General features: G+C 42.5%; 1 protein-coding gene across 6 annotated transcripts in view; it reads left to right on the top strand.

Moving 5' to 3' along the window:
* The window catches only part of kiaa0825 (KIAA0825 ortholog), a 594,535-nt gene extending 575,337 nt beyond the window's left edge, over positions 1 to 19,198 (top strand). For 5 of the 6 annotated variants that reach the window (XM_078565259.1, XM_078565275.1, XM_078565269.1 and 2 more), the window contains one exon: positions 18,539 to 19,198. In XM_078565259.1, coding sequence (XP_078421385.1) covers positions 18,539 to 18,635 — 97 coding nt within the window. In that variant the 3' untranslated portion in view covers positions 18,636 to 19,198. Of the gene's footprint in view, positions 1 to 9,509; positions 9,594 to 18,538 lie in introns of those variants that run through there. The other variant, XM_078565251.1, reaches the window with a different exon arrangement.
* The last annotated feature ends 4,034 nt before the right edge of the window (positions 19,199 to 23,232 follow it).

The following is a 23,232-nucleotide window of genomic DNA, read 5'->3' as shown; positions in this document are numbered from 1 at the left end:
TCTTCCAAGTCATACAGCATCCTGACTTGTACAAAGATTATTGGTCCTTTATTATCACTAATCAAAATCCTGGAATTTTCTACCTAACACCATTGTTTGAACACCAATGACTACAGTGGTTCATGGAAAAAGCCCACTACGAACTTCTTAGGGCAACTACAAATGGAAAATAAATGCAGTTTTGCCAGCATTTCCCAAACCTGAGAACAAATTTTTCTTTTTCCAAAAGTCGTGACATAGAAGAAACTGCAGTTGGAAAGCTAGAGGGATAGAAAATAATTACAGTCCATTTTCAGACACAAAGATAATCCAAACCTGGAGGCTCAAATGTCAAGCAAAATTGCCCCTCCAGCCTCAATAATTTAGATGAGCCATTGTACATGTTGTGCACTCCTGCTCCTTCTTGTTCTAAACCAAATTTTGAAAAATAATTGCTTCATTTTTTTGGTTAGCACTGCTGCTTAGCAACTACTGAGGCATCCTGACTTGAATAGGCCCTGTGCCTGCACCATCTAATGCCATCAGTTACTGATGGGAATCCTAAAACAAGTGTCAGGCCAACTAGTTACATTCACAGGGTCACTGGGGGCACCTGAAAAATCTAATTTGGGGCCCAACGTATTTCAGGCACCTTTGGGGTAAGGGAGGCAGCAACATGAAATTGCTGTTCCACCTTTACAAATTTCACTTTATTAATTTCCACACAATTCATCATGTTTATGCTTATTTGGTATATTATTATCTTTAAAAAATAACTACTTGTAGAACCTTTTTTGTCATTGTCTGCAGCAATTTTTTGTTCCAACCTTGACTTTGATGTTCTGTTTTTAGAGTTACGTAGGATAAATGGCACAAAAACAGACCATTTTGCCCCAACACATTGGCATTTTTGCTCATCTCGATCCTCCTCCCATCTTTCCTCAACTAAATTTATCACCATAGCCCTCTATTCTCTTCTCCCTCATATGTTTGTCTAGCTTCCCCTTAAATGCATCTATACTATTCACTTCAACCACTCCCATGATAGCAAATCCCTACTGGATTTCTTGATGACTATCTTATATTGATGGCCTCTAGTTTTACTCTTCCCCACCAGAGAAAACATTCTCTCTGTATCCACCCAATCAAAACCTTTCATAATTATAAAGACCTCTATTAAGTCACTAGTCATCCTTCTTTTTCCAAGAGAAAACAGACTCAGTAAGGAATGGGGAAAAAAACACCCAAGTTGATTGTTTGTCTTGACCCAAGAGTTATAAGAGAACAAATTGATGACTCACTGAAAAGACTGTTATGCTTAATGAAGTTAATTTATTTGCACCCATGATTACAGATTTAAAACAGGCACAGATTTGAAAGGATTACGGGAAACTTAAAGGGGTTCCAGAAAGTGATTACAGATTTAAAATTTTGAGAAAAGAAGAGAAAAGGAACAATAAAAAAAAGCTGCCAACTTTACTCCCAGGAAGTAATTGCTTCACGTGAGGTACTCACATGAAAACACATATTTTACCAGCTAGCCATAGAATCACCTGAGCTGGCCATTCCCATTGGTTGCAGACCTACTTTAGACGCTCGGTCAGGCTTCCAATACTTGATCTGATTTGTACTGACATTAGGTTGGGTTTCTCTTACCTTTGACAGCAGTGCTGATCTCTCACCCCTGCAGGAAAGATCACCAATGTGTTCAACTTTTTATATCCTTTTTTTCAATGGCTGTTACATTGCTAAATCCTTACTGACCTATCAATATTTGCCTTAGGATATGGAGCAGAGTTTTCCCATCCCTCCCCTGGCAGGTTTCAAGGTGGGCCGGAGCGGATAATCGAGCAGGAGCCAAAAAGTTGGAAACTCACCGGCAATTCTCCCGATGGCGAGTTGGTTACCTTGCCAACTAGTAACATGAACATCATTAGTATTCATTAACATTTCATGAATGCTCATTAAAACAGCTGCTCGCTGGAATCTCCTCATGCCTTTCAATCAGCGGGAAATTATGTCGGCCTCAAATCTGTTTGAAAATGAGTAGCGTGCACAAGTCAGGTCTTACAATTAGGGCCTTGCTCAGCTTGCGGACATCTGACGAGAAGAAGATGATGGAGGCCTACAGTTACCGGACCCTGGCAGAACACGTGCATCATATGGTAGGTGGAGCCTCATCCACATGGCTGCCCCGCGAATCAGCTTTCAAATGTGGGAGGTCTCCACGCTGCAGCTTCGACTTCGCTGAGGCTTCAGACTTTCAGGGACTTCACTGAGACTTCAGACCATCTTACAGGGACTTCGTTGTGGATTCAAGCATTCTTCCAGGGACTTCAGGATGGGGGATGAGAGCCTCGAGCTGCCGGATGGAAGACAGCAGGACATACTGAAGGGTGGTGAAGGGGTGGGGGGGGAATGTCTAGACCTGAAGTTGGGGGACAAATGTCACATGCTCGCTGGGAGAGGTCGGTGGAGTCAACTTCTGACTCCTGGGGTGCGAACACAAGGTGGGTGTGATAGAAGGTGATGGTTAAGGTACTAGGGGGCAGAAGGAGCTACAAGAGCGAGGGTTTGACAGTGTTGGGTGTAGGGGCAGCAAGGGTTGTTAGTTGGGACACGGAGATAGACATAGACATGGGAGGTGGGAAGGAAAAGGACGGGGAGGTCAGTGTGAATGGGGGTGGGATGCTTTGGAAAGAAGGGAACATACATGTTCACCTGGGCATCCTGAAAGGAGAAGGGTTCAGGCTGAAGGGTAATGGTGAAGAGTCCAATGTGATGGTTGGGTGGTGGGGGGGGTCAATAGTGATGAGGGAAAAGACATTGATGACTGGGGCAGTGGAAATGACGGGGAAGCTCATGAAGAAAGTCACTACAACCATAGTTCTCAAATCGAAAGTGAATGGACCCTTAAGTTAGACGGGCACAGGTGCTGCATGGGAGTTGGATTGGATCAGTGTGTGGGTGGAGATGAAGGTCATCAGAAATGGAACTGCAGCAGGCATTATTGAATATGCTAGGGACCAGTGAGATGAGTTTGATGGATGAAGGCTCTGCGTGTGCATGAGAGTACTTGCATGAGGATCTGAGAGGCACTGCCACAGAACCTACTTCCTGCGGATTTAATTGTGGGGCCGGCTACGTTCACAAATTCTGCTTGGGGGAAGGGGGGCCTCACAAAGCCTTTAGAAGGACGCTGACAGTATAGTCAATATTCATTGAAAATGAATATATCTGCAGATGTTCAATTAAAGACAATTATTGCCTTCACCCATGCAACAGGCTGTGATCAGAATTTTTGATTTTTCTAGGCCTTCCACTCCTAGCTGCTGCCCTGACATCCACAGCAGGAGTGACGGCAGTCTGCGGACTTGTTTCCCCTCTTGCCTTTGATAGCTTCGGCAGTCACCCCTCTTTGAACATAAGAATATAACAAACAGAAACAGGAGTAGGCCATTCGGCCCCTCAAGCCTGCCCTGTCATTCAATAAGATCAAGGCTGATCTGCCCCAGGCCTCAAATCCTCTTTTGTGCCTCAACTCACGGATATTTTAAAAATCTATCTACCTCCTCTTTAAATACTTTCAGTGATCTAGCCTCCACAACTCTCTGGGGTAGGGAATTGTAGACATTCACTACCCTCCTAGAGAAGAAATTCCTTCACATCTCAGTTTTAAATGAGTGTCCCCTTATTCTGTAACTATGCCCCCTCATTCAAGATTCCCCCACGTGTGGAAACATCTTCTCAACATCTACCCTGTCAAGCCCCCTCAGAATCTTATACATTTCAATAAGATCACCCCTCATTCTTCTAAACACTAATGAATAAAGACCTAACCTGTTTGGTGTTAGTGATAAGTCAACCCCTTCATCCCAGGAATCAGCCTAGTGAATCTCTTTTGAACTGCCTCCAATGCCAGTATATCCTTTCTTAAATACGGGGACCAAAACTGTACATATTACTCCAGGTGCAGCCTCACCAACACCCTGTACAGTTGTAACAAGACTTCCCTGGCCAGAATTGTGACATTGACATGCAGAGGCGGGCCCGACATGCCGACACACAAAATTACGCAAGTTGACCTCGGGCATGTGTCCCAACGTCATCACGTGTCATTTAGATCTTTTGTTTGGCGAGCGCGCGCCAACTGAACTGTCAAAGGCCCATTGAGGCAATTAAGGAAGTAATTTAGATAATTAACAGCGCTGCCCATCCAACCTTAAGATTGACAGGCAGGCGAACAGCCCAAGCGGCCTTAGCGTTTTTCAGGAAACCTCATCCATGGGTGGGATGAGGTTTCCTGAAGGTTTTATTATATAAATAAATGCATTTTGCGTAATTCATAAACATGTCCCGGCTCATGTGACACTGTCACATAAGTGGACATGTCTAAATAATTTTTAACTTTATTATTTATGAACTTTTATTCTGCACTTAATCTCCCTGAGGCAGCGCGCAACCGATCGGGGGCAGCGATCGGCTCCGCGGCCGCCTGCGACTGCTCCCGACCGGCCCACCCGACAGACAGAAAACTCTTCCCCCTATTTTTAAACTCCAACCCCCTAGCAATACAGGCCAAAATTCCATTTGCCTTCTTAATTACTAGCTGCACCTACATGTTAACCTTCTGTGTTTCACACACAAGAACACCCAGATCTCCCTGTGCTGCACTTTATTGGAGTCTCTCTCCATTTAACTAACAGTCTGCCTTTTTGATTTTTCCTACCAAAGTGCATGACCTCACACTTTCCTACATTAAACTCAAGTTTTTTCCCACTCACTCAACCTGTCTATATCCCTTGCAGATTCCTTATGTCCTCATCACAACATGCCCTCCCACCTATTTTTGTATCATCTGCAGATTTGGATACATTACACACTGCCCCCTCCTCCAAGTCATTAATATAGATAGTAAATAATTGAGGCCCTAGGACTGTTCCTTATGGCACTTCACTAGTTACGTCTTTCCAACCTGAAAAAGACCCATTAATCCTGACTCTCTGTCTTCTGTGTGTGAACCAATCCTCAATCCATGCTAATACATTACCCCCAATACTGTGAGCTCTTATCTTGTGCAATAACCTTTTATGTGGCACCTTTTCTAATGCCTTCTGGAAATCCAAATGCACTACATCAACTGGTTCCCTTTTATCAACTTTGCTTGTTATACCCTCAAAGAACTCTAGCAAATTTGTTAAACATGATTTCCCTTTCACAAAACCATGTTGACTCTCTTTGATTGCGTTCAGCTTTTATAAATGTCCTGCTATTTCTTCCTTAATAATGGACTCAATGACAGATGTTAGACTGACTAGCCTATAGTTCCCTGCTTTTTGTCTCCCTCCCTTCTGGAACAGGGGCATCACACTAACGGTTTTCCAATCTGCTGGGACCCTCCCAGAATCTAGTGAGTTCTGGAATATTTTGACCAGTGCCTCCACTATATCTGCAGCTACTTCCTTTAAAACCCTTGATGCAGACCATCAGGTCCTGATGACTTGCCTGTCCTTAGTCCCATTAGCTTCTCAAATACTTTGTCCCTTGTGATAGAGACTGTTACAAGATCTTTCTTCCCAGTTGTTCCTTGCTTATCTGATATCTTTTGAATGTTTGTAGTGTCCTCCACTGTGAAGACCGATGCAAAATATTGGTTTAAATTATCTGCCATTTCCCTGTTATCAATTCTCCAGTCACATCCTCCAAGTGTCCCACGCTCACCTTAGCTACTCTCTTTCATTTTATATACCCGTAGAAGCTCTTGCTGTTTGTTTTTATATTTCTTGCCAATTTGATTTCATAATCAGTTTTCTCCCTCTTTATTAGCTCTTTAGTCATCCACTGCTATTTCCTAAAAAAATTCCAATCCTCTGGCCTACCACTAGTTTTTGCCACTTTGTATGCCTTAGTTTTTGATTGGATACTCTCCTTGACCGCCTTTGTTAGCCACGGGTGGTTCATCCTTCTCATCGAGTCCTTCTTTTTGACTGGGATAAATTTTTGCTGAGCATTATGAAATATCTGCTTAAATGTCTGCCACTACTCGTCCACTGACCTTCCCCTTAGTTTATTTTCCCAGCCCGCTTTAGACAATTCTTTCTTCATACCATTGTAATTACCCTTATTTAGGTTGAGCACACTGGTTTGAGATCCGAGTTGCTCGCCCTCAAACTGAATTTGAAATTCTGCCATGTTGTGATTGCTACCCCCTAGAGGATCCTTAACTATGAGATCTCATATTAATCCTACCTCATTACACATTACTAGATCTAAAATAGTTTGTTCCTGAGTAGGTTCTGTAACGTTTTGCTCTAAGAAACAATCCCTGATGCACCCTACAAATTCGTCTTCCATGTTACTCCTTCCCATCTGATTTGTTCAGTCAAAATGCAGATTAAAATCACCCATGACAATTGTAGCACCCTTCTTAAATGCCTCCATTATTTCCCAATTTATACTTTTTCCTACAGTGAGGCAGCTCTTCGGGGTTCTATAGACGATTCCCACCTGTGACTTCTTCCCCTTGCTATTCCTTATTTCACCCAAACTGATTCCACATCACAATCTATTACACCTATATCATTACTCACCACCACACTGATACCTTCCTTTGTTAACAAAGCTACCCCACCTCCTTTTCCTTTTTGCCTATTTTTCCGGAATGTCGAATACCCTTGAATATTGAGTTCCCAGTCTTGATCACTCTGCAAACACATCAATCTAATAGCTATCAAGTCATATCCATTTATTTCTCTTTGTGCCATCAACTCATCTAGCTTGTTATAAATGCTGCATGCATTCAGGGAGAGAGCCTTAAGCTTTGACTTTTTACCATTGTTACTCATTCTGGTTCTAATTTCTGTTGTACTCTTCCGCTTATATTTTCTGCCTCTTCCTGTCACATTTTGATTGTCATTGCCTCTTCACAACCCTGCACCTCTGCTCTCTCATTTCTTTTTGATTTTTTAAACTTCCCTTCGATCGAACCCTCCCCCCGCCAACTAATTAGTTTAATGTCCTACCTACAACCCTAGTTATACAATTCGCCAGGACACTGGTCCCAGCATGGTTCAAATGAAGCCTGTCCCAATGGAACAGCTCTCTCCCTCCCCAGTACTGGTGCCAGTGCCCCATAAACCGGAACCCATTTCTCCCACACCAATCTTTGAGCCACACGTTTACCTCTCTAATTTTATTTACCCTACACCAATTTGCACGTGGCTCAGGTAGTAATCCGAAGATTATTACCTTTGCGGTTCTGCTTTTTAATTTAGCACCAAGCTGCTCACAGTCCCTCAACAGAACCTCTTTCCTAGTCCGACCTATGCCTACGTGGGCCATGACAACTGGATCCTTCCCCTCCTACTCCAAGTTCATCTCCAGCCTAGAAGAGACGACCTTAACCTTGGCACCAGTTGGGCAACACAGTCTTCAGGACTCTCTGTCTTTGCCGCAGAGAGCAGTATCTATTCCCCTAACTATGCTATCCCCTATTGCTACTACATTTCTCTTTTCTCCCCCACTTGAGTGGCACTCTGTGCCACGGCGGTGTGGTCTGTTCACTCATCCTCCCTGCAGCCTGTGCCCTCGTCCACACTGGGAGCAAGAATCTTGTACCAATTGGACTGGGGCACTGGCTGAAGCTCCTCCAAAGTTAACTTCAGGATCCCCATACATGCCTCACTCGCAGTCACACCCTCCTGTCCCTTACCGCGGACCAAATTTGACGTAATTAATCTAAGGGGTGTGACTGCCTCCTGAAACACAGTGTCCAGGTAAATCTCCCCCTCCCTGATGTGTTGCAGTGTCCACAACTCGCACTCCAGCTCATCAACTCTGAGCCGAAGTTCCTCAAGCAGCCAACGCTTGCTGCAGATGAGGTCACCATGTATTGCACCAGCTCCACCAGCTCCCACATGCTACAGCTACAACACATCGCCTGTCCAGCCATCTCTATTCTATTTAATTAATTAATTTGGATGTTAGATATTTTAAAGGTGAATTTCTTAATTGTACACTTCAGCCGTAATAACATCTCCTGATTTAAACCAATTGGCCACTCAGAAGAGACACAGAAGAGATACCCACCAATCACCTACCTGTTTTCCTGTGATGTCACACACTGGCTCTGGCAGGTAGAAACAGGTTGAAAGGGCTCTGTCCCTTTCTTATCTCCCGCCACCACTTCTCATGCAGGTCTGCTGTCCGTGCGCTCCCAGCTCTCCTCTCTCTGTTTTAAACTGTGAAAATCCCACTTCTCCTCTCGCTGTTTTAAACTTTAAAAATAAAAGACTGCATGTCACTCACTGTAATTGTCAGGATTTGATGAGCTCATGGAGGAGTGATCCATACTGGGTTGCTAAAATAATCTAATCTCCCCTTCCCCACAGGGGCAATCCCTGTCCGCCCGAGTAATCTGGGCTGCAGCCTCTTTGAACTCTGTGAGGTCAATGATGTCGGCCATGCCATCCCCCCCAACCCACCCCTTCTGGCAACTTTCCCACCTGTTGTGGGCAAGCTTGGCCTGGATGAAGACACAAGAAAGGCATGTGATGAAAAGGGATGGAGCATAGGTTAGCAAAGATTCATGCCCCCTGTGTGTGGTGAGTCCTCCCCAGCAGGTCTGAGGATGGAGACCGTGCAGCATGATAGGGGTGAAGTAAAGGTTCCTTTGGTATATCAGTGCTGATATGTGCCCCCTGGTAATGGTTGCATGAGATCCTTGAAGAGAGTGTGTGGGTTGATCCGGAGACTGATTCTGTGTCGGATGATGAGCCTCCAGAGTCGTTGGTAAGACGGTAGATGCTGGATGTCCAGTGCAAGGTCTGTGAAGATTTGACTGGCACATCAGAGTGGTTGCATGCTTTGACCCAGACTGTGGAGGTGTCCATCCAGGCCATGTGCATTGCAATCACCCACTCTTCGGAGCACCAAGCTTCCTCCATGGACAGACTGGCGACTGTCCTGGAGGGGAAAACCAAGCGCATTGCAGGTGCAGTCGTTGAGATGCGCTCTAACCTGCACACCATTGCCGTGACTCTGAGCTCAAGGGCGCAGAGCCAGGGTGACAGAGGAACTGGGAGCTTGGTGGCACACCCAGCTGCTAGAACCTCACTGGTTGGCAGGGAGGACCAGCTGATTCTAGTGGTGGAGGGTGAGCAGCAGCTGCCCCTATAAAGGAACATGGGAAGAAAGGAACAAGAGAAGGTCATTCAGCCATTCAATTTGATCATGGCTGATCGAACACTTCAATACCTTTACCCGCATTATTCCCATAACTCTTTACGTTATTGTTAATCAGAAATCTATCAATCTCTACCTTAAACATGCTCAATGACTGAGCTTCCATGGACCTCTGGGATAGAGAATTCCAAAGATTCATCACCCTCTGGGTAAAGACATTTTTCCTCATTTCGGTCCTAAGTGGCTTCCCCCTTATTTTGAAATTTTGTCCCCTGGTTCTAGATTCCCCAATCAGGGGAAGCATCTTACCTGCATCTACCCTAGCTATTCCTTTTAGTATTTTGTAGATTTCAATGAGATCATGTCTCATTCTTCAAAACTCTAGAGAATACTGGCCCAGTTTGCCCAATCTCTCTCTTCATAAGAGAGCCCCGCCATCCCTGGAACAAGTATGGTGAACCTTCGTTGCACTCCCTCTATGGCAGTAATATCCTTTCTGAGGTAAGGGGACCAAAAGTGCATGAAGTACTCCAGGTGTGGTCTAACCTAGCTTCTATACAATTGAAGCAAGACTTCACTACTCCTGTGCTCAAATCCTCTTGCAATTAAGGCTAACATTCCATTAAACTGCCTAATTGCCTGCTGCAGTATATGGAAGTTCCTCTCATGGCACTTCTGATGGGGGCTACGTCTCCTCTGTCCATCAACTATTGGCATAGGCCTCGACCATTGCTGCAGTGATTGAAGACTCTCATGTGTGTCAACAAGAGCCTCCTGGAAGTAGCGGGCCGTTCAATGCTACAGCCACACAGAGGACAGCTACCGAAGTCATCCAAGGCAAAGGGGGTGCCAGATCAGCCATCTCTCTCCAGTGCAGCAGCAAGCTAGTGGGGAGACTGTGCCAGAGCACTCGTAAACGTGTTAGTAAATATCCTCCTTAGTCACAAAGAGGGGCACATGGGTAAGCTGATTATTTATTGATGTTATTAGTCCTTTGAAGTTTGTGGATAAACACACATCTCACATACCCTCATGCTGATTGTTCTCACTAGAGAGACGGAGGGGAGAATTTTCTTCCCTTTGGGGGGGGTTGAGTGAGAGTGGGGGCAGATGTGCGCGCAGCTAATCGCCGCCCGCAATCGGCTGGGCACCGCCATTTTACGCGGCGGGCCAATTAAGGCCTACCCAGCGCATGTGCGTGAAATTTAAGTTCAGAAAAATTTAATAAAGGAAAATAAAATTTTAAGACATGTCCCCTCATGTGAAACTGTCACATGAGCTGGGACATGTCTATTAATTTTATTTAAAATTTTTACAAGACTTTAAAAACCTTCATGAAATCTCATCCCTCCCATGGATGAGGTTCCATGAAAAATGCGAAGGCTCTTGGCCTGCCCGCCAACCTTAAGGTTGGATGGGCAGCTCAGTTTATTGTTTTAATTGATAGTTAACTGGCCTTAATAGGCCTTTGACAATTCGGCGGGTGCATGCCTGCCTGCCTGTCAAACTGAAAATCTGAATGATGCGCAAGACGCACGCCCGACGTCACCACACATCATTTTATGCCTCGGCGTGCGGGCTCCTCCTCTGCTCGCCAAGCTGAAGATTTTGCCTTCTGGTCTCAGCTGCAGTTTATAAACCCACCGAAACAAGCTTGACCATTAAAAAATGGATTCCCCACATGCTGTGATTCTCACCCTGAAGGCATATTATTGCCTTCAGAGTGTATTATTGCTCTCAGTTGGGTTGTTAATGACCTTAATGTCTTTCCAAATTCACATTTAAATAGCGCAGGCGAGTTTCAAACATTTAACGCTGCCTGTATCGTGTTTTATCACAAACTGGTGTGATGACGTCAGAAACACCGCCTGACATCATCATGCCCCGTATTACGTTCGGTGCTGCAGGTAGCGCTCCTGATCTGGGAGCGTATTATTCAGGCTTCTGTTTCCTGTTAGTTGGCCAATCTTCTATCCATGCTAAGGTATCATCCCCAACACCATTAGCTTTTGTCTTCTGCAGTAACCTTTTATGTGGCACCTTAATGAATGCCTTTTGGAAATCCAAATACACTGCATCCATTGGTTCCCCTTTGACCACCCTGCTTAAATCCTCAAAGAACTCTAATAAAATTGTCAAACACAATTTCCTTTTCACAAAACCATGTTGACTCTGCCTGATGGTAGTTTGATTTTCTAAATCCCTTGCTACTACTGCCTTAATATTGAATTCTAGTATTTTCTCAATGACTAACTGGCCTATAACTTCCTGCTTTTTGTCCCTTCCCTTTCTTGAATGATGATGATGTTACATATGCGGTTTTCTAATCTGCTGGGACCTTTCCAGAATCTAGAAAATTTTATGTTTTGCTGAAAAATTAGAGACACGCTGTCGATAGAACTCAATGCCACTTTCTATCATTTTGATAATGACTGAGAGTAGATGTGGGGCAATAATTGGCCAAATTGGATTTGTTCTGCTTTTTGTGGATAGGACACCCCTGGTCAATTTTCCATTTTGTCAGGTACCTGCTGGTATTCTAGCTGCCCTGGAATTGCTTGGCAAGAAGTGTGACTAGTCCTGGAGCACAAGTCTTCAGCACTACAGCAGGCATATTGTCAGGACATTGAATTTGCTATATCCTGTGCATTCAGCTGTCACTTGATATCACTTAGACTGAATCAAATTAGCTAAAAATTAGCATCTGTGATGGTGGGGACTCAGGACCAGACTGTGATGGATTATCCACTTGCATTTCCGGCTGAATTGCTGTGAATGCTTCAGCCTTGCTTTTTGCACTCATGAGCAGGGGATAATCATGGAGCCTTATCCTCCCCTTAGTTGTTAATTGTCCACCGCTTCACAACTGTATGTGGCAGACACAGTGCTTTGATCTGATCCGTTGGTTATGAGTTCACATAGCATGCTGCTTCCACAGAGTAACCTACATGTGTTGTAACTTCACCAGTTTGGCACCTCATTTTCAGATACACCTGATTGTGATCTGGCACGCACATCTGCCTACCTCATCAAACATGAGTTGGTTATAATGGTAGAGTGATGGATATACTGGACTGTGAGATTACAGATTGTGGTGGAAAACAATTCTGCTGCAGCTAATGACCCACAATGACTCAGGAATGACCAGTTTTGAGCTATGAGATCTGTTCTCACTCTATCCCATTCAGCAAAGTGGTAATACCGCTTAGTACGATGGGGGCGGTGGGTGGCTTCATTATGAACACACATCTTCATCCCCACCAACTGTGTAGTGGTCACTCCTACTAACACTGTCATGTAAAGATGCATCTATGACAAATAGCTTAGGGAGGAAGAGGTCAAGTAGATTTTTCCCTCGTGTTGGTACTCTTACCATCTACCACAAGCCCAGTCTGGCAGCAGTCCTTCAGGATTTGTACAGCTTGTTCAGTGGTGGTACTACCAAGCCACACTTTATGGTAGGCATTGAAGTCCTTCATCTAGTGTACATTCTGTTCCCTTGCTACTTTTAATGCTTCTTCCAAGTGGTGTTCAACATGGAGGAAGATGATCAATGGGTAAGCAGCAATATGCTTCCTTGCCAATGTTTGACCTGGTGCCATGAGACTCCACCCTGAGGCAAAATATCCCCTCAGCATCTGAAATGCCCCCATCAAGCACCCTCAGAATCTTACATGCCTCAATAAGATCACCTCTCATTCTTCTAAACTCCAATGAGTAAAGACCCAATCTGCTCAATCTTTCCTCAAAAGACAGTCTCTTCATCCTAGGAATCAACCTCATTATGAAACTTTGGCTGAGCTCCAAGAATGGCTAATGCACTTGGTTCTCAGCAGGCAATGTTTAAGTAGCTGCAGAGGGGAGTGCAGATTTTGTTTGATTGACATCTTTATTACCTTGTAATAACCTGACCATTCCTTGAAAAGCTTTTTAAATACATGGGTGTTTATTTACACAAGATTACACAAATGGTTAATAGCTTTTTGTCATTGATACTATGAATGGGTGTGATTGATTAACAGCTTTATAAGAAGGTAAGAAGGGCAATGTATTTCAAAGGAATGTCAAATGATTGATTTTTTTTGGTGCCTAACTCAAGACTATGGTTCCCCCATGGTACACATCCCCTTTAAAAAGCTGAAAACCACATCTACTAATAGAACGGGCACAGTTCCATCAAAATTGCAGGGGTTTGAAATGCCCAACCCCACCATGGAACCAACAGGGGAGGGATCGTTGTGTGTGGGCTGGCTACCCACACCCTTATCCTGTGCTGGCAAAAATTGTCAGAAATGAGAATAGTGGCAGGGTGGGGGTGGGGGTGGTATCCTGGAATCGGGTACTGCCCGCCATTTTTAAAGGTCTCCTGATTTTTGTATCATCTGCAAACTTTGTGATAATACCTCCAAAACCAATTCCATTTCATTAATATAAATCAAGAGCAATGATCTTAATACTGACCCTGAAGGGAAAACCATTTTTACTTTCCTCCAGCCTGGTAAACAACTATTCACCAATACTTTCTTCTTTCTATCTCAGTAAATTTTGTACCTAGGCTGCCATTGCCTCTTTATTCCCATGGGCTTCAGCTTTGCTGACAAGTCAATTTTGTGTCTCTTTATCAGACACCTCCTGAAAGTCCATATACACAACATCAATTGCACTATTTTCATAATCCTTCATTGTTACTTAATTGAAGATGCAACTAAGTTTGCCAAGCATTCCCAGCTTTGTATTCACAAACATTAGGTGACAAATGATAGGTTTGGAACTTTTATTATCTTCCTTTACCACAACCCATCTGGATATATCCCATCAGTCAACCAAACATCGAGAGAAGAAAGAACTTGCATTTATTCAAAAAAGTGCATTAGTGCACTTAATCTAGCACTGAGTTTGAGTCCAGTCATTATTTGGCAATTGAAACTCTCTGATAAGAGTCACAACTCGTAAAATACGCCATGATTTTTCTCCACTTGTGCCCTTGTCAGTTGCTGGCTTTGCTAAGAGAATGGATAAATAACCAGGGATACCCCAGCACTTCATTGAAATACACAAGAGTGGATCCTTCATGACTTTCTCTTTCTCCCCCCTTTCCTCCCTCTTGTTGTATTGTCAACAAGTCACTATCTGTATATGTGTGTGTGGCACAGCATGGTGCCAGATGTGTTGCACAGTAGGGATAGCTACAATTTGCTTAAAACTTTAAACAAATAGATCCATGTGCCAAACTTTCATTTAAACATTCCAATTCAAAATACATTCTTTGATAGAGTTTTATGTATGTGTACACCTCCATAAAATGGTGCTAGTATTTTGATTTGTTTGACAGAAATATCCTAGCAAGTGGCTTGCTCAAAACATGGACCTACTTAAACATTAAAAAGTATTTATTAGTTTGCATCCTAATCATAAATACAGTGTATTGCACTGGCAAGTAATTGCATTTTATTTTGCAAATTAATTAACTTTTCCACTGACAAATCTGCACTACTGCTCTACCAGTTTTCATATTCACAATACTACATCATTGACAGAAAACACTCTTGTAAAATAAGTTTTGTTGCCTTTGATTTATAAGGGAAATCCTTATGATTTTAGTCATATATTTTTGTTTTCAATACTTTTAGCCCTTCTCCAGAGTTATTGAACGTTTCACAATATGTTGCATCATATGACTTTCGTGCATTCATCCGAAAGTTAAATTCAGTGTAACGTCAAGGCAGTGCTGTATTGTCAGGGACTGTACCCTCCAGGTTAGATATTTAATCCGAAGCTCCATTTATCTGCTTCAGTATCTGAGATCTCCTAGTAACCTAGCCAACATTTTCCTCTCTACCAGTAGCACTGAAAAACATATTAAATGATTCAATTTATTGCCGTTGGTAACTGAGAATGATGGAATGCTCCATTATGTAAATTGCTTTCAAATATTTTGAAATGGTTAAGTGTATGGGATAAATTAAATAAATATTAAGCATGTCAACCTGTAAACCCTGCAGAATCTAATTCTTGTCAATGGCCAGCAAAAGTATGGTGGCATCTTCATGTTGAGCTGGCTGTCCTGAAGAGTCATAAATGTTGTACTTGTTTTGGATTCTCATTCTAAATGCCTTAAAGTGGCCCTAGTATCATCAACAGTAGCACAGCGACGATTGACATGTTATGGTATTTGTTCGATATGGACTTCATGCAGGGATGCCCCTCCGGACTGCCTTTCTAATCATACGATTTTTCTCAAATTTTGAATAATTAGTGTAGCCTGGACTAATAATCCAGAGAACATGAGCTCAAATGCAACTATGGCAATCTGAGAATCTGCGTTAGTTTTTAAAAGATCTGGCAATGAAAAGCTAATATCAGTAAAAAGGCCATGAAACTACAGGATTAACATAAAAACCCAATTGGTTCCTAGTGTCCTTGAAGGGAAGCCTGCTGTCTTTACCCAGTTTGGCTGATATATGACTCCAGTTGCATATAAACTTGATTGACTCTTATTATGATCTACATAGAGACCAATAACCTGGAAAGAAAGGAATCCCCAAATGATTGATGATGAAATGAATCTATGGACAAAATTTCACTTTTAAAACTTTTACTGTAACCGTCAAACCCAAAATTATCATAAATTTAAGTATACATTAACAGACAAATGGTATTTCAATAGAAACAATGAATTTCACTTAAAATAGTCAATAGAACAAAGATACATCTCACACAAGTATGTGTATTATCCTTCAGCATGTAACTGCACAGTTCCACAATATGCTGTTCTTTCTTCACGCAGGGTTGTTCAGGTTTTCTACCTAACAACAGCATTCACCCTATTGTTTCATGGGTAATATTATCATAAGCAAATTACACTTCTATGAACCCTTTCTCCTCGGGTCACAACCGTCCTGGTGGTGTAGCTTTCCAGAATTCCTTTTCAACTGACCAACCAATAATACCCGGTACACGGTTTGACCACTTTTGGTAAAACACCTAGCACTTTAGTATCTTCAAGCTAGTCACAGAGCTTTCTAGGTTTCAGACCTTTTTAGTCAGGTCACACAGTGCCTCAAGAGCTCCTCTCCTTGTCTACCAAACAGACAAACTGATCTCTTTCTAAGAAAGATTTGCTTTTTCTCCTCATAGGAATTTTCTGTGTACTGCTGCTAAACATAATCTGTAACCCCAAACCCCAATTAGTTTCTGTTTGTTAGCTAACTCTCATTTCTATAGCAACCTTCATCACAGCCCAATTCATGGCTTCGCCTCTTATCTGAACTCTGTCTCCTTAGCAGTCAGGGTTCAGGTTAGTTTCTCAGAAGTCTAATGGCATATTAGGCACAAATCCAATTAGATCCCTCTTTCCAGAGCCTCTTTAGTTTCACTTTGGATTTAAAGGGATATCTCACAGCTACAAGCTGTTTGTAAGTACAGAGTTCATCACACCCTTAACTGCCCTTTATATCAAACCACAGAACCCACAAAAATCAACATAAATCAGCCTCCAAATTTCCTTTGAAATTTCCACAGTAATAATATAAAAATATTGCTCCATTAAAATACCTAGTGTGACTATTTAAACTTACTTCTGCATTCTGAAGCCTCTCATGATGCTGGATAACTGATGTATTATGGTAGCATGAGTTATGTCCAGAACTACTGAAGTGCCAGTGCTTATAAGTATTGATGTGTGACGTCACACCCTCGCTGCCACGTCATTTGAAATTATGTGGTATTTAGGAGGACAAAAAACTATCTAATGTGTTCAAATGAAAACTAATGTTTCCAAGATTGAACATTCCCATCCCTGAGTCTGAAACTTGAAATTTCAATACAGTAGCAGTATTGACACCACTAACCACTGTCAAGCAAGTGACCAGGTCTTTCCTAAATCCAGTTTTTGCCTGGCTTCAACTCATGCTTGAATAGCTTCTTAGATAGACCGCCACTGTAACTCCTGCCTCATGTCCTATTATGCAGAAATTAATTTGGAAAATTTTTTTCAAAGAGTCAGCAGGTCAATTTTATGGCGCTCTCTTTGTTTCGATGTGCTGAGGTAGAGAAACTGGCCAGCAATCCATGAGGCGGAGAGAGCCAATGTGCTGCTGGAAATTATGGCCCTGGGAATTGGGGGTGCATTTGAGGCCGGAAAAACTGTAAATGCCAAATGCTGAATTTAATGGCAGGACCGCATTACAATTTATTTGCTCTCATTCCCCACCAGCATCCGTATTCGAGACTTGCTAGATCTGAGTGGGAAAGTCTATAGCACAAGATAGCAACCAGGGACCGCTGTGGACAACAGTGTTCCCTCTAAGGTGTATGCATGCGCAGATGCACAGCAACCCGGAAAGTGCCAAGCAGGTTGCTCACAAGTTCTCTTCCTTATAATACTGCATCTGTGAGGCTGCGCAGAAATGAACAGGCCATGCACAATAGTAAGTTGGAGATGTGGGGGTTAAAATTTCCTCCTGCATATTTGGTTCCAGGTCAAGATTGTACCACAGTCACATTGAATCCTTAGATAACATCACATCTGATTGTCCAAGGATACTATTGCCCAAGCATATAGCTGTCAATCAGTAAAAGGACAATATGACAATTTAAAAGTAAAAGACTAGCATTTAAATAGTGTTTTTATGATCACCAGACATCTCTTTATAGCACTTTACAGCCAATGAAATACTTCTAAAGTGTAGTCGTTATGTAGGATACACATCAGTCAATTTGCACACAGCAAGCTCTCAGAAACAGCAATGTGATAATGGCCAGATAATATTTTTGTGATGTTGATTGAGCGATGAATCTTGACCAGGACACCAGGGTCACCCCCTACTCTTCTTCAAAATACTGCCATGGGATCTTTTACATCCACCTGAGAGGGCAGACAGGGCCTCAATTTAATGCCTCATCAAAACGACCAGTGCAGTACTGAGGGAGTGTGGCACTGAGTGTCAGCTTTGATTTTCATGCTTAAATCCTAGAGTGGTACTTGAACCTAGAACCTTATAATTCAGAGAAAAGAGTGTTACCAACTGAGCTACAGCTGACAATCGAAGTTAAAGTTTAGTCAGCCAGTGAAAGTTTAGATTTAGTAGTCATGTAGTTCCTATGGACCAATCAGTGCACCAAAAAAGGACAGATGTGAAAAGAAATTAACTTTTAATAATACATGTAGGTAGATTCAAATTACTCTTAACAATGCTGGTAAACAATAACTTAGCTTTGCTGACATTAGCCTGATGAGAAATTTATATAAATTTTAAAGCATTCTAACAAATATATGGATTCTGATATATGGATAGTGTTTTGTTTTTGATTATATGTAAATGCATCAAGAACCAATGTTAATTTTCTACGAACATTGTTTGATTATGTCTTCCAGATGGGAAATGCAAGCTGACACAACTCTTGAAGCCAAAGAAAAGGTTATGATAGAACACCTACAAAAGATGTATTTTAGCAAGGATGAAGAAAATTAGTGTAACAATGTAAGGTTAATGAAAAAGCTTGTTACATATAAATAGTTCAACTTTGCATTTATTGTTTCCATTCAGTTGAATTTTTAAATATTATATTGAAAGTCTGAAGCAATAGAAGAACATGACCAGTAATTAAACATATTTTATGTTCTTTGGAAGTTGTCTGTTAACTGTGTTATAAAAACATAAAGTCTGATGTGTTAAGTTGGATTTACATTGCAATTCTGAAGAAATCAGTTGGATTTTTATACATTAAAACCTGATACTTTATGTTTGGTTAGAATTACATCATTTCCATTGCCCTCCTAATCGCTTAAAGGGTTCACAACTAAACCATGTAGAACAGAAAGTCCCCAGTTTACACGAAGTCTAAGTTGATTTCACTGATCTTCATTAACAAGGCAGCACAGGCTTTAAGACTTGGCTTCAGTCCTGCTGGAAGAGAAGCCAGCATTCCTGCTCTTGATCACTGTCCAGTGTCTCTGCTGGAAATGCATGTTTGCCGTTGTTGGGTGACAACACTGTACTCCTTTTAGTATCTAATAAATCACTCTGCAATTTGATATTTGAATTTTCTTGCATAATTTTAAGGGATGTATGTTTTATGTATACTTTTTGACCAGAAACTGAACTGGACCAGACTTACTGTGGTAACAAGAGCAGATCAGAAGCTTGAAATTCTGTGGCAGTAACTCACCTCCTGATTCCCCAAAGCCTGTCCAACACTTACAAGGCTCAAGTTAAGAGTGTGATGGAATACTCTCCACTTGCCTGGATGAGTGCAGCTCCAACAACACTCAAGAAGCTGGACTCCATCCAAGACAGAGCAGCCTGTGTGATTGGCACCTCATCCACCACATTCACATCCTCCACCACCAATGCACAGTGGCAGCAGTGTATACCATCTACAAGATGCACGACAGCAACTTACCAAGGCCCCTTTGATAGTACCTTCCAAACCCGTGACCTCTACCATCTACAAGGACAAGGACAGCAGATGCATGGGAACACCATCACCTGCAAGTTCCCCTCCAAGCCACACACCATCCTGACTTGGGACTATATTGCTGTTCCTTCACTGTCGCTGGGATAAAATCCTGGAACTCCCTTCCTAATAGCGCTATGGATATAACTACACTGCATGTAGTGTGGTGCTGTAGCAGTTCAAGAAATCAGCACCCCACCATCTGCTCAAGGGCAATTAGCAATGGACAATAAATGCTGGCCCAGCTAGCGATCCTCAAACCCCATGAAATAATTTTTTTAAAGTAGCTTACTTTCTTAAGTTTTTAAAAATAATTTATGCAGGCATCATACAAAGTATGAAAAAGAATGTGTTCTGTTTATTTTCATTAGAGTTCCTCCAGTAAACTTTGATGTCGAATAACAGAACCGAGAGTCTGTTACTTCTGTCATTGTCTTGTGGAGTGTATGCAATAGAGGGTGAGGCTGTAGATAACAGGAACACACACCTGCACTCTGAACAACCTATTCACATTGAAAGTGGCAGCTTTGGTAGAGCAGCCGGTGCACAACTCTACTTGAAATTAATTTAAGTTGTGAAACTGAGTGGTAGAATCACAATGGCCCTGACATTCTTGTTTTTCTACTGTATCTCTGCGTTTACTGCAACTCAGAAGGTGGACCAGGAAAATGTATGAAAAAAGGCTGATTTATTTTAAATCAATAGATTATTACTGCCAAAATTATGCAGCATTCTGAAATTACAGTTGAATCAAAAAATAACTTGGTAAAGATGGGACTACAAAAGGAGAAGTTTTAAATGTATGAAAACAGAAGTGACCAGATAATATTAAAAGGGAATTTTCTGTCTGAGCAGCCACTATATGGATGCATCAGTGGAACAGGATGATGGGACAGCCTAGGATCACAGAGGAAATAGTGGGCACACAGATCACAGGAAGTGATATTCCAGATAACATTCTCCTTCAACAATCAGCTACCCAGGCATGGATCATTACCAACAGGGAAATTACAAGTACTGTACCCACTGGGAACATCACAGGAGACAGCCACAGTTTATTTTAATTTTGTATATCTTGGTTCATTCTTTTCTGCACAATGGGGTAGAATTTCCACAAGGGTTCTCCCCATCTCCCGGCATAACCTCTGCTAAGCACCTACATAAAACCCAAATAATCAGTGTGAGTGGTCTATGGTTCACGTAAAGCACACTATTGTGCTCTACGGCCAGAGTGTAATACTGTAACATCAGTATAATTGATGACCCTTCGATTCTGAAAAAGCCTGTAGAATTGTGCCACCATATCATGCCACTGCTCCAGCTTTTTCACACTTAGGACCTGGAGTGCACTGTCAGAGAGTGTGCTGAAGAAAAATTCAATTGTGGCTTTCAAAAGGGAAATGGATAAGCACCTGAAAAGGAAAAAAATACAGAGCTACAGAGAAAGGGCAGGGAGTGGGGCTAGCTGAGTTGATCTTGCAGAGAGCAGGCACTGACACAACGGGATGAATGACCTCTTTCTGTGCTGTAACTATTCTATGATTCTGAGAGTGTTCCAAACTTCTACCACCCATTTTGTAGCAGGACCAAAAGATCCCACCCATAGTTTCTCCACCTTTTTGTCCCCTTAATATCTTTAAAACTTTTATCTCTTAATTTTCTAAATTCTTGGGAATACAACCCTAATTTGTGTCATCTAGCCTCACAATTTAACTCTTGGAGTCAGATCACATACTGGTAAACCTACTCCCTCCATGGTAAATATATTCTTCCTAAGGTGTGATGCCCAGAGTTGCTCACAGTACTTCAGGTGTGGTCTAACTAGAGCTTTGTGTAGATGAAGCATGACTTCTAACCCTTATTATTTCAGTCTCCTAGATATTAGGAGCTGGGAAAATAAGAATTTAAATTGGGATACTAAGTGAATTTATTAATAGTAGTAATGTTTATTAGCAGCACTAAAGTTTATTAGCAGTAGTAGGGTTTATTAGTACTTGCGAGGTTTATCATCTAATAATACTGCAGGGCTGCTCCAATCTCTAGAGTGCATATCCTTTGCAGGTAGGAACTCCAAGATGCTTCCTGTGTCCTGAATAACCATTTGTGCAGGAAGTGTTGGCAGTTGCAGCAGCTTGCACTCTGGATTACAGAGCTTAAGCAGCAGCTGGCATCACTGTGACACATCCGTGAGGTTGAGAGCCTCATGGCTAGCACATTTATAAATATGGTCACCCCACAGCTTAAGAGTACGCAAGGAGAGGGGGAATGGATGAGCACCAGACAGTAAATAAGGAACAGGCAGATAGTGCAGCAGCCCCCTAAATGCATCCCACTCTCCAACTGGTATTCAGTTCTGATGAGAGTAATGGTTCATCTCGGGAGTGCAGCCAGAGCCAAGTTCATGGCATCACTGCTGTCTCAGCTATACAGGGGGACACAAAGAGGACTGGAAGAGGAATTCTGATAGAAAATTTGATAGGGGAATAGACAGGCATTTCTACAGCCACTAATGTGAATCCAAGATGGTGTGTTGACCCTGGTGCCAGGATCAAGGATAGCACTGAATGTCTGCAGAGCACCCTGAGGGCGAAGGGTGAACAGCCAGCAGTCATGGTCCATATTGGTATGAACAGCACAGGAAGATAAAGAGATGTGATCCTACAGTCAGAATTTAGGGATCTAGGTAGGAAATTAGCAAGCAGGACCTCAAAAGTAGTAATCTCCAGATTTCTCCCAGTAAATGAGTATAGAAATAGGGTGGATAAAACATATGAATGGATGGCTGGAAAAATGGTGCAAGAGGGAAGACTTTAGATTCCTAGGGCAATCCTAGGGGAGATGTGACCTGTACAGGCCTGACGGGTTGTACCTAAACAGAGCCGGGATTGATTTATCATAGGATAATTCTCCATCCCAGGAAGTAATTTAGTGAACCTTCGTTGCACTCCTTCTGTGGCAAGTATACCTTTCCTTAGGTAAGGAGACCAAAACTGCACTCAATACTCCAGGTAAGGTCTCACCAAGGCTTTATTTAATTGCAGTTAGACGTCTTCACACCTATACTCAAGTCCTCATGTAATAAAGGCCAACATACCATTTGCCTTCTTAATTGTTTGCTGTACCTGCATGATAACTTTCAGTGACTCGTGTATAAGAACACCCAATTGCTTTGAAGTTCAACACTTCCCAGCTTCTCACCATTTAAGAAATACTCTTTCTTTAAATTCTACCAAAGTGGATAACCTCACATTTCTCCACATTGGGCAGAATTTTCCCAGTATTGCACTAAGTGTGGTAGTAGGTAGATAAAATAGAGTCCTACCCACTGACAAGAATGGCAGGTTTTCACGTCATATCTTGCCAAGCCCACCTCATTATTTATGCATTCCTGGGAAACACGCAGTTTCCATGGCAGGCAGGCTCTCATTCACCCGCTCGCCATCACCCTGCTGTTGCATCACGCCGGCCGCCAGCTTTAAAAGGCAGCCGCCAGCAAAGCACTCATCAACACCAGTTCACCACCGCTGTCTGGGAGACATGGCCAGCAAAGGCAAAAAGACTGCAGCCCCCCATCTCAACGGCAGGTCCCTCAAGCAACTGCTAGATGCTGTG

Source organism: Cetorhinus maximus, chromosome 2 (assembly GCF_964194155.1).
Source record: "Cetorhinus maximus chromosome 2, sCetMax3.hap1.1, whole genome shotgun sequence".
Classification (NCBI taxonomy): domain Eukaryota; kingdom Metazoa; phylum Chordata; class Chondrichthyes; order Lamniformes; family Cetorhinidae; genus Cetorhinus; species Cetorhinus maximus.
Note: the sequence above shows the minus strand (reverse complement) of the source record. Positions and strands in the feature narration are given on the sequence as shown.